Raw genomic sequence first — 12,278 nt, 5'->3', positions numbered from 1 at the left:
GATCAAGAAAAAAAAGGCATTTACAGATGGAGAAGTTGTCAAAGAAGCGATGTTATTAATTGCTAACACTGTATTTAAAGACGAGAAAAATGGAAGCGACCTAATCTCCACTCTTTCCGACGTCCAACTGGGGGCATCTACGATGGCAAGACGAGTATCAGCTATGTCCAGTAACTTGGTCGATCAGTTGGAGCAGGATCTGGCGAAGTGCAAGTGGTTTAGCCTCCAGTGCGATGAGTCCGTGGACAGCAGCAGTACAGCGCAGTTATTGGTTTTTATCCGGATGGTGTTTAATGATTTCTCCACAAAAGAAGAACTCCTGACACTACTGCCCTTAAAGACAACTACGAGAGGAGTTGACATTTATAACACGGTGAAGGAGTTTTTCGTGCAGAAAAAGGTGCCATTGGAAAAGCTGGTAGCGGTGACAACAGACGGGGCTCCTGCTATGGTCGGCCGACAGACAGGTTTCATCGCTCACTGTAAACGTGACCCAGACTTCCCCAAATTTCTGCATTACCATTGCATCATTCACCAGCAGGCGTTGTGTGCGAAAGTGATCGGCTTTGGGCACGTGATGACTCTCGTTGTGAAAATCATAAACAACATCCGCTCCAAAGCAAAGCAGCACAGGATTTTCAAGGTACTATTAGAGGAGATGTCAGCAGAATATGGGGACCTACTGCTACACACAGAAATCAGATGGCTCAGCAGAGGACGAGTTTTGCATCGTTTTTTGTCTCTTTTGCGTGAAATCAAAGAGTTCATGCAGTCCAAAGGCGAAGATGTCTCACTGCTAGAGGACACAGAGTGGACACTTGACCTTGCATTTTTGGTGGACATTACTGGGAAACTAAACCTCCTGAACTGCCAGCTGCAAGGCAAAGGTAAGACTGTTGTCGATATGATAAGTGCTTTAAATGCATTTAAAGCCAAAATGAATGCATTCTCTGCAGATTTACAGAGAAAAAAAGTTCTGCACTTTCCCTCTGTGCAGTCAGTGCTGAAAGACAATGCTTCTGCATCTGAGACATTTGAAAAAGTGGCAGAAAAGTACATTGAAGTAATAAACAGACTTGGGCAAGAGTTTGAGAATAGGTTTTGTGACCTTCATCAGCTTGAACCATGTGTGTTCTTCATTTCCAACCCTTTCATGAATGGGGACACAGCATGCTTTGCTGAGCAGTTAAGTGCAACGTTCAACTTGGATGCTGGACAGGTGGAGATTGAAATTATAACATTGCAAAATGATCTCCATCTCAAAGCCTACCAGGCTGCACCAAACTTTTGGCGCCTTGTTGACACAGAGAAGTACAGTGGAGTATGCACAGCAGCCATGAAGGTTGCCAGCCTGTTTGGCTCAACCTATCTCTGTGAATCAGCATTTTCTGACATGAACTTCATCAAAAACAAACACAGAACACGCCTCACTGATGCACATCTGAGAGACTCACTCACAGTTGCAGTGTCAAGTTACACACCAGATTACAACACACTGGTGAACAGCATGCAATGCCAGTCTTCCCACTAACCAAGGACGGATACCAGATGTAGTCAGTGACAACATGGTAGTGCCATGGCAAAGTTGAATTAAAATATTGAAGAATTGTGTTCAATTTAAAAGTGTGTTCATGACATTTAAAAGTTATAATTTTGTTAAACATAACACAGACTTGGCCACTAGTTCAAAATGTGAAATAAAAAATGTATTACATATTTAAAAATATGTACAGTGAAGAAAATAAGTATTTGAACACCCTGCTATTTTGCTATTTCTCCCACTTAGAAATCATGGAGGGGTCTGAAATTTTCATCGTAGGTGCATGTCCACTGTGAGAGAGATAAACTAAAAAGAAAAATCCAGAAATCACAATGCATGATTTTTTAACAATTTATTTGTGTGATACAGCTGCTAATAAGTATTTGAACACCTGAGAAAATGAATGTTAATATTTGGTACAGTAGCCTTTGTTTGCTATTACAGAGGTCAAACGTTTCCTGTAGTTTTTCACCAGGTTTGCACACACTGCAGGAGGGATCTTGGCCCACTCCTCCACACAGATCTTCTCTAGATCAGTCAGGTTTCTGGGCTGTCGCTGAGAAACACGGAGTTAGAGCTCCCTCCAAAGATTTTCGATTGGGTTCAGGTCTGGAGACTGGCTGGGCCATGCTAGAACCTTGATATGCTTCTTACGGAGCCACTCCTTGGTTTTCCTGGCTGTGTGCTTCGGGTCGTTGTCGTGTTGGAAGACCCAGCCACGACCCATCTTCAATGCTCTGACAGAGGGAAGGAGGTTGTTCCCCAAAATCTCACAATACACGGCCCCAGTCATCCTCTCTTTAATGCAGTGCACTCGTCCTGTCCCATGTGCAGAAAAACACCCCCAAAGCATGATGCTACCACCCCCATGCTTCACAGTAGGGATGGTGTTCTTCGGATTGTACTCTTCATTCTTCTTCCTCCAAACACGCTTATTGGAATTATGACCAAAAAGTTCTATTTTGGTCTCATCTGACCATAAAACTTTCTCCCATGACTCCTCTGTATCATCCAAATGGTCATATGCAAACTTAAGACGGGCCTTGACATGTGCTGGTTTAAGCAGGGGAACCTTTCGTGCCATGCATGATTTCACATCATGACGTCTTAGTGTATTACCTACAGTAACCTTGGAAACGGTGGTCCCAGCTCTTTTCAGGTCATTGACCAAGTCCTGTCGTGTAGTTCTGGGCTGATTCCTCACCTTTCTTAGAATCATTGAGACCCCACGAGGTGATATCTTGCATGGGGCTCCACTCCGATTGAGATTGACCGTCATGTTTAGCTTCTTCCATTTTCTAATGATAGCTCCAACAGTGGACCTTTTTTCACCAAGCTGCTTGGTAATTGCTCCGTAGCCCTTTCCAGCCTTGTGGAGGTGTACAATTTTGTCTCTGGTGTCTTTGGACAGCTCTTTGGTCTTCGCCATGTTACAAGTTAAAGTCTTACTGATTGTATGGGGTGGACAGGTGTCTTTATGCAGCTAACGACCTCAAACAGGTGCATCTGATTCAGGATGATACATGGAGTGCAGGTGGACTTCTAATGGGCAGACCAACAGGTCTTTCAGGGTCAGAATTCTAGATGATACACAGGTGTTCAAATACTTATTTGCAGCTGTATCACACAAATAAATTGTTAAAAAATCATGCATTGTGATTTCTGGATTTTTCTTTTTAGTTTATCTCTCTCACAGTGGACATGCACCTACGATGAAAATTTCAGACCCCTCCATGATTTCTAAGTGGGAGAAATAGCAAAATAGCAGGGTGTTCAAATACTTATTTTCTTCACTGTAAGTTGATTTTGTTTAACATTACATAATTGTTAACTTTTTGAAACATGTTGCAACATAGTTCATGATTTGTTAACAGGGCATGTCAGTGGCTTGTGCAAATGGGATATTTTTTGCTAAAATGTAGTGATGTAAGTGATCATCTGAAAATGTAACAAATACTGTGATTAATAGAGATAAAGTGTTGAATATTGATATCTGTTTCCCACCTTGTTGTCATTTTTGATAATCATTGTTAGAAATCATTAACATGATCAGTGTCTTTACATAGGTGAGTATTACTAATCATTATAAATAATGTATAACTAAAGGCAAACTGAGCAAATTTGTTATTTCAGAAGAGCGTATCAAACTGGTAGCCCTTCGTATGATTCAGTAACCGTGAAGTAGCTCTCAGTTTCAAAAAGGTTGGTGACCCCTGCTGTAGTTTGTATAACGCAATTGGGATTTTTTTAATGTCATAATCTTGTAATTACTCAATTACTTCAATCAAAATGACATTTAATGACATGTGTCTTTTAGAATGTGCCCTTAGACCCCTGGAATAAGGAGAAATAAAAGTCAAGATGGTTAGCTGGTTTTGGTCTTGGACATTGCCAGCCTGAATTTAATTTGTCTTGTAACATAAGTCATTACACAGATGGGAGAATCTAAATACCATACCTGAGACATAAAGAACATACAGTACAGTTATACAGTTTGAATGATGACAAAAAAGCACCATGTATTCCTAAAATGAAACTACTCCAGGTTGTAAAGTTTCGAAAGGACTAAATATATGTGGAAGTTTTAGCACCTTGAAAAAAACAAGAGTCCCTGTCCTGGTGGCTTTCGGCGGATGGCTCGCCCATGAAGGGTGTAATATGTGAGCTATATATTTACAGTATACACCACAAGCAAAAAGGTAGGGTGAAATTTCAGGATGGATTTAAAATGTATGGGTGAATTGAATTCTACCTTTTTTCAAACTTTTGAATACACATGTACAACTGACTTTATTCCCATAATATGTTGACTTCATTCCCCTAATTCACCCCCCCAAACATTACAACTTTATTTGGTTCTGTTTCTCATATTAACTTAAACAAAATCTGAAAATGATTACTTACAATATTAAGTTTATTCTCTTATACTTGCGACATTTTTATGATTAGAATATGACTTTTTTTCTCTTAATGTTTTGACTTTATCCTCGTCAAATTTGTTGGTTTTTTTTCCACCATTTCTGCTGTTTTTTTTACATTTTCCAACTATTTCAACTTTCTTTTTGTAAATTGTACTCTTCTAATCTTATGACTTAATTCCCATATTATTTTGACTTCATTCTATAATATTAAGGCAACCTAATTTTTCAGACATTTTAATTGTTGTTTCTATTATTCCAACTTAAAATTTTAAATAACATTTCTACTCTATGTGACTAAAATTACAGTTTTTCATCATATTACAAGTTTATTATTATTATATACTATATATTATAGTTTATTATCCTCACTCAGGTCGCAGGGTATGCTGGAGCCAACCCCAACTGTCCCACCCTGTACTGGTCACCAACCAATCACAGGGTAGTGACCCTTTTTGTCTGCTCTTTTCTTAAATCTCATTTTTATTTAGCTACTTTTTGCCGTTTGTGTTCCTTTTTGCTGAGTGTGAGATGTCGCCACCACGTCCTTCCATGCTTAGCTTAGCGTAGCTAAGCTTAAAAAATAAAATAAAAATTCTCACCTGTAAACATGCATTTTAGGTTAATTCTGAGATTTCACCCAAAATCCTAACTTTGTATGAGTAGCGTAAACACAACAGGCTGGCAGTAATACAAACCTTATATACATGATGTCAAACAAAAAAGAAAAAAACAATGCATGAAAACTTAAAAACAAGACATTTTAAATTATTCAGTACAGTTTTAAAGTGTCTGTAAACAATGCGGGCTCTCTGGGAGACAAAGCATTTGTCTTGTGGTCTTGTGTTTGCATCCGGGGGACCTGACCTTTTTCTGGAATGGCATCGGGGGTCAAACTATTCTAAGTGAAACAAACAGGTCCGACGCTGAAGCCAAAGTGATGGGAAAAGTTGCCACCTCCCATCGGGGCCACATCTCTCACAGGAAGCAGGTGGAGGTCCTCAAACTCAAACACCGACTCTTGGGATCCGGAAACCGTCTGTTCTGCAGGCTGACATCACAGATATCACATTACGGTCATCCCGTCATGGCGCGTGATAGTCACTACTACTTAAATGGCATAGGTTAGCTTTTTACATACCACACAGTCTTGAAGCACTCCGAGGAAACTTTGCGTTCTTGTGTCAGTGAGGAATTTGATGTCCCTTTCCGACTGACCCAATATGTGTCCTGGGTGGCAGGAGTAGGTCATCTTCTGCCTGGCTGTGCTACTGTGCAACCTAAGAAAGCGTATCTGGACCACATCGGCACCTGGATAAATGAACTGAACAACAGAAACATAAGAAGTAAGCTATGGTACTGCACTACTGTAAACCCTCTGAAGTTGTCTTTGAAGCACCCATCAGAAGTCTGCATCAGACATAATAAAGGGGAAAAAGTATAGATTTCTTTTCGTACAGTATGAATCATCAGTATGAGTGTTTTGCCAGCTGCAAAAACGAGGACCGCCTGTAGTTTGTACCTGATGTGTGTACTCACATGAAAGCCTTGGTCCAGTCTGCTGAGCCACTGGAAGGAGTTGTTAGCAAAAGAATCCTCCATCCAGGCCTTTGTGGGCAGCTGCAGGACAGACAAAAAGGCCCAGTTTGTACAAGCAATACTGAGGGCAGATGGATGGGATGTGTTTATTTTGTTAGGTTTTGTCATTGAAAATATAATTTTATTAGAACATTAGAGCTGCATCAATGAATCAATGGTTAATCAATTATTCATTTAATCGACATCAATCAATTGATATTTTTTTATTTCAGCCATTCCTTTGAGATTCAGGAAAACAGATCTATTATTCACATATATCCACTTTGGCAGTGATCAACTGTTATGCCTATTTATGTTATTGTAATGTTATGTAATATGTTATTTTCTGATATGTTGCGGACCAAACCACTAACATTTTACATCAGGTTCATATTAATATGGTCTATTTTGCAATGTACTAAATGACTGCAGAAATGAGTGCATTTTTAATCGGGCTGTCAAATTTAACGGAAGTTTCCTTTAATAGCGGTCATTTTTTTGACGTGCGATTAATGTGCGCTCCTCCTGCCTGACCCTCGTATAGTAATAGTAATTCAAAAATCTGCTTACTGACTGTATTGTTTTAAATAATGGCCCATAGTTCCGAAATTGATATCATTTTTTTTACATAAAATTTTATTCAATTACCTTTGTAGTTGCACATCAAATTGTTGACCACAAAGACATTTCCATTCCTTATTTATTAAATTAAAAAACACTTACTTCTATCTGTGATTAAACACGATTAATTCAGAGTTAACTGTACCCAAGTGCGATTAATCGCAATCAAATATTTGTTTCTTAAACAAGAACAACAACTTGAAAATATCAAGTCTCTGAATTGATTGATTCATTCATTCATTTTCTACCGCTTATCCTCACATGGTTCGCGGGGCATGCTGGAGCCTATCCCAGCTGACTTTGGGCGAGAGACGGGGTACACCCTGGACTGGTGGCCAGCCAATCACAGGGCACATATAGACAAACAACCACTGAATTGATGAATTGTTTACTGTTTATGAGACATTGCACTGTACTGTACTGCACTTACTTTAAAATTTTATAATAAATACATTTTATCATGTTGAGAAATGGGGCTGCACGGTTGTATAGTGGTTAGCGTGCAGACCTCACAGCTAGGAGACCAGGGTTCAATTCCACCCTCGGCCATCTCTGTGTGGAGTTTACATGTTCAGTTGATGTTTGCTAAATACAAGGATGAAGAGTCTTGAACCAGTCATGATGTGCTATATATATCACTATATTGACACTTACTATGGTACACATTATGTCATTGGATGCTCATATCACCTCGTACTTCGGTACATTATTAAAAAAAAAAAAAAATTAAACTGTATTATGGAAAGCAGGAAGTGAACAAATGTAACAGTCAGTGATTGTAAAATACCAGATGGAGGGGTAGGATTTAATAAGCTTTGCTTCTTCCTACTCCTTTTGGACATGTGGAACTGTGAACTGATTATGGGATGCACTCAATTGTAATCTGATGCATGTTCAAATGAAATTAAACCATTACCATTACCATTACCATTACCATTACCATTACCATTATTTCTCTATGAAAAGAGTGTTTTGTGACATCCAAACAAACCAAAAATGACGGTCAGTCGCAAAAACTGAGAATCTGCACCTGAGAATCTTGAGGATGAAGGCATGTCTGTATGGATGTGCTGGAGAAGATGCAATACGCCAGCAGAGCGTCGCCAGGACTCCCTTGGTTTGGGTCGATGTAATACGTTCCTAAAGAGAAACGTTACAGTGAGCTCTGAAGCGGTTCAAGTCCCTCCAAGCATTTACTGACATTCTTTATGTTTAAAAATGACCAACATAAAAAATTACATTAATGTGCAGCTATGGATAACATCTCGTATTAGTTTTTGGACTCTTTGGACATCACTATGTGATTTGTGCAACCGGACGTTCTTGTTTTGGGCTGGTTGAGCTCATATTAGTCATTTCTCCGGGATTCCCGAATCCTAGTTTAGTGCAATAGGCCTCCTGATCAAATGTTTTTCCAAACAACCGCTTTGTTTGCTGACTGATCACTGACACTTTTTATTTTTCTACACAAAATAAGATGAAAAATAAATAAACAAATCAAGAATAAAGAAAATCAATTAATCCGTAATAAATAAATAAATATGATAATAATAATAAAACAGCAAATAATAAAAACTTAAGAAACCACATATAGTTGGTGGGTAGACAAATTATTTTTTTCAGATTAAAATGAACAAAGCATTATTAGAGCCCTGTAGACATGACAAAACACGACTATAGTCACATTTATACTCTTTTTATTTACAACATATTGCGCAACTGCAGGGTCTTGAGACACATGCTAACTCGCAAACTAGAGAGCTAGCGACCTAAACGGTAGCCTTCAAGTTATTTCCTTTAAACTTAAATAGCCAAAAATGTACCACTTCCACACGGATAGGGAGGATAACTATTAACAGTTATTTAACCTTTAATATGAACATTAATCAAACGTAACCGGATGTTCTTGTTTTAGGCTGGTTGAGCTCATCTAAGTCATTTCTCCGGGATTCCCGAATCCTAGTTTTGATCAAATCTGTTTCCGAACAACCACATTGTTTGCTGACTGACCACTGCTGTATTCCGGGTGGCAGAGCCAAAGTTCTAGACATGTGGTGGCAGGATGCTCTTTGGTGCCATCAGGAGGATCCACCAGGCGTCGGAACTCCTGCTCTAGAGAATCCAGAAGAGTCTGGATCAAATGGAGGTTGGGCTTATCGGACACATACATGATTTCCTGGAGAGAAACAACATACAGTATGTATGCATTAGTGCAGTGTGATGCCAACACTGAACGATACCAGTGACTGGAATGCCAACCTTAGGAGTGTGATGTCATGGTTGTTGTCAGTGTTGGGACTAACAGCGTTAAAAATAACAGTGTTTTGTTTGTTTGTTTCAAGACGATAACGATAACTGTCAGCTATATGATACAGGATAAGTTGTCCCGCTACATTGCGGTTCGAACATGGCACATTAAGTAGTCCAACATTTGAAATCTTATTATGAGCAGTGAAGGGTTCACATCACATCATTGAAGGTAAATGTATTTTTTGAGTGGCCTCGCAGTTAAGAGACCCGAGTTCGATTCCACCCTTGGCCATCTCTTCCCCCGTGCATGCGTGGGTTTTCCCCGGGTACTCCGGTTTCCTCCCACATTCCAAAAAAAACATGCTAGGTTAATTGGCGACTCCAAATTGTCCATAGGTATGAATGTGAGTGTGAATGGTTGTTTGTCTATATGTGCCCTGTGATTGGCTAGCGACCAGTCCACGGTGTACCCCGCCCTCTAGCTCCAAGACAGCTGGCATAGGCTCCAGCACCCTCCACAACCCTTGTGAGGTTAAGTGGTAGGTAGAAAATGAATGAATTTCCAGCATACTTAAATGTTGCAAATTGTACATCGGAATTGACCCTTCGGGTGCCATTTTTTTCAAGAAAATATTACCTTTTTGTATTACTATTTCAAATGATTACAGCTTGATAATGGTTACCGATAAAGGCATTCTGTAAGTGAGCAAAAAATCAGTATGACCCAAAGTTTGACCCCCTCCCCACCCAATTTGAACTACGACAGTTACTAAAATGGAGCGCATACAAGCATATTCAAATTGCATGTTGTGTACGTTGAGAATGTTGAGTATGTTGGTCTCGTGCCCCTCCTGACAGTTCCCCCACAGGCCTCCACTATTTGAGAAGCACTGATGTAGAGAGTGGCCGACAGCAGCTCCTGTGTGAATGTTTCCTGCATTACCTTGTTGGTTAATAAAGCTATTGAAGTGCAGTGTCTTTAACCGTAAAGCAGCAGTAGAGTAGTATTCTACACTGGTCTCAAGGTGTCAGTAAGGAAAATAGAGAAAATAGCCACCAGGAAGTACGCTGTCAAAGCTAATTTATGTCTAAAGCAAGAACGACTCAAACTAAATTAAATTTGACCAACTGTACCAGTAGATTCGTCCTATTCAATATCATATGAATATAAAAAATAAGAGATTTGTTACTTGCCTTGAGCTCTGTCAATGTCATGTTTAGAGATGGTCCTGGCGGTCCGGGAACACCAGGTGGACCCTTCAGCAGTCAAATAGGGAAACATGAATGCTAATGAAATGTCAAAGATGTCATTTTGACTGCATCAAGAGTCATTTGACTTGACTTTATTATCTACAGTCAAGGAAAAAATTGATCCCACCACCCTTTTCTCTTCAGTTTCTTTTTCATTTTAATGCCTGGCACAACTAAAGGTGAATTTTTTGGCAGTAATGATGAAAGAACCGTTCCCATTTTGGTCATTATCAAGAAAACTGTTAGATGCCAGCTCTTAAATTAAACTCTGATTAGCTATTTTTGTTGTCATTATTCCATCTGTCCAAACTAATGAACCTTTAGTTGTACCAGGCATTAGAAGGGTTCAATAAACTGAAGAAACAAGGATGCTTTAATCATTTGTTTCCTTGACTGTATTTCCCTGGTGAGATGTTCCAGGCACGTCCAACTGGGAGGAGATGTGTTATGAACTTACTGGAAGGCCTCTTCTGCCTGGCAGACCAGGCAAACCTTGGTAGCCTTTCAAACCCTTCAAGAAGAAAACATCTGAGCATCAGTGCCCTAAAAATGTATGCCAACACGATGCATCGGTTTGCGTACATTTTACAGATAGCGTACAATATGGCAAGCGTCTTGTGGTATCAATACACGGATTGAGTCCAGCTGTGTTTTTAGTGTATTTTTATGTCCTGTTAGCATCCTTAGCTAGGTAACAAAAGGGAATCATCTACAGCAGGGGTCTCAAACATGCGGCCCGCGGGCCAAATGTGGCCCGCAGGACACTAGTTTGAGGCCCCCGTCTTGATATGAAAGTTTAATGTTAGTGCGGCCCACGCAAGTTTGATATGGATGCTGTACGTTATCATGTACCCAGAAAAAATTATTACGTTTGATTAATGTTCATGTTAAAGGTTAAATAACTGTTAATAGTTATCCTCCCTATCCGTGTGGAAGTGGTAAATTGGCTATTTAAGTTTAAAGGAAATAACTTGAAGGCTACCGTTTAGGTCGCTAGCTCTCTAGTTTGCGAGTTAGCATGTGTCTCAAGACCCTGCAGTTGCGCAATATGTTGTAAATAAAAAGAGTATAAATGTGACTATAGTCGTGTTTTGTCATGTCTACAGGGCTCTAATAATGCTTTGTTCATTTTAATCTGAAAAAAATAATTTGTCTACCCACCAACTATATGTGGTTTCTTAAGTTTTTATTATTTGCCGTTTTATTATTATTATTATATTTATTTATTTATTACTGATTGATTGATTTTCTTTATTCTTGATTTGTTTATTTATTTTTCATCTTATTTTGTGTAAAAAAAAAAGTAAGATATTTGAGAACAGTGGAATGTTTTATCAGAGCTTTTCTTGTAGAAAATTGGAACCAAAGCAAAGTTTTAAAAAAAAAATTGTTTTTAATAAATGCGGTTTTATTTTATTTTTTTTGGAAAACCTGTCTCACCCAGACCCGAGCTCCAGTGGCCCCCAAGTAAATTGAGTTTGAGACCTCTGATCTACAGTATTTCACCCGACTATGATGTCATTAGTGGTTGACTCTATATCTCTTAATATGTATATACACACCGTATTTTCTAGACTATAAGTCGCTCCGGTGTATAAGTCGCACAAGGCCAAAAATGCATAATTAGGTAGAAAAAAACATACATAAGTCACATTGGAGTATAAGTCGCATTTTTTGCGGGTAATTTATTTTACAAACTACTTGACCAAAACAGACATTACGTCATCTTGGAAGGCAAGTTCTAACAATAAAATAATAATAAAAGAACAGGCTGAATAGGTGTAAGATATGCTAACACAATGCTTATTCAGCTACACTAAAAATAAACATGAACAGAAAAGGTGTCCAGTGTTTATGTAACATAAACAGTTTTTTTGCATTTATAAGTCGCTCTGGAGTATAAGTTGCAGAAACAGCCAACCTATGAAAAAAGTGCGACTTATAGTCCAGAAAATACGGTGTATATATATATATATATATATGTATATATACAGGGTCAGGCAATCTGACACATTTGTAAGTTAAATAAAAGGCAAATAAAGTAAAGAAACAAAAAAGTGTTTTTATTTTGGAAAAGTACATATAATGCCATTTTGCTTTGTTTCTTTATAATGCCATTG

The 12,278-nt window shown here is 38.8% G+C and overlaps 2 protein-coding genes across 2 annotated transcripts in view; one reads left to right on the top strand and one right to left on the bottom strand.

The window, feature by feature from the left end:
• Nucleotides 1-142: 142 nt before the first annotated feature.
• On the top strand, nt 143-1,531 carry LOC144901158 (general transcription factor II-I repeat domain-containing protein 2A-like). Its single transcript, XM_078794340.1, has 2 exons — nt 143-887; nt 957-1,531. The coding sequence occupies exons 1-2, from the start codon at nt 143-145 to the stop codon at nt 1,529-1,531; spliced, it is 1,320 nt and encodes a 439-aa protein (XP_078650466.1).
• A 3,073-nt stretch (nt 1,532-4,604) lies between these two features.
• LOC131104547 (uncharacterized) overlaps nt 4,605-12,278 on the bottom strand; it is a 71,184-nt gene continuing 63,510 nt past the window's right edge. Inside the window, exons 57-63 of the mRNA XM_078794234.1 lie at nt 10,616-10,669; nt 10,102-10,164; nt 8,668-8,833; nt 7,688-7,797; nt 5,998-6,078; nt 5,600-5,782; nt 4,605-5,509 (exon numbers count right to left, since the gene is read on the bottom strand). Of these exons, the coding sequence (XP_078650360.1) occupies nt 5,360-5,509; nt 5,600-5,782; nt 5,998-6,078; nt 7,688-7,797; nt 8,668-8,833; nt 10,102-10,164; nt 10,616-10,669 (807 nt within the window). The 3' untranslated portion in view covers nt 4,605-5,359. The remainder of the gene's footprint in view (nt 5,510-5,599; nt 5,783-5,997; nt 6,079-7,687; nt 7,798-8,667; nt 8,834-10,101; nt 10,165-10,615; nt 10,670-12,278) is intronic.

Source organism: Doryrhamphus excisus, linkage group LG10 (genome assembly GCF_037039965.1).
Source record: "Doryrhamphus excisus strain RoL-2023G ecotype Guam linkage group LG10, RoL_Dexc_Guam_v1.1, whole genome shotgun sequence".
Taxonomy (NCBI): Eukaryota; Metazoa; Chordata; class Actinopteri; order Syngnathiformes; family Syngnathidae; genus Doryrhamphus; species Doryrhamphus excisus.
The sequence above is the reverse complement of the archived record's forward strand: the minus strand, read 5'-3'. Positions and strand labels throughout refer to the sequence as shown.

What these genes read in the sequence shown, in the direction of transcription:
- LOC144901158 (XM_078794340.1), top strand. Translation starts at nt 143, where the DNA reads ATGGCAAGACGAGTATCAGCTATGTCCAGTAACTTGGTCGATCAGTTG. An exon ending in CTGCCAGCTGCAAGGCAAAG is followed by an intron (nt 888 to 956) that starts GTAAGACTGTTG and finishes CATTCTCTGCAG; the next exon opens with ATTTACAGAGAAAAAAAGTT.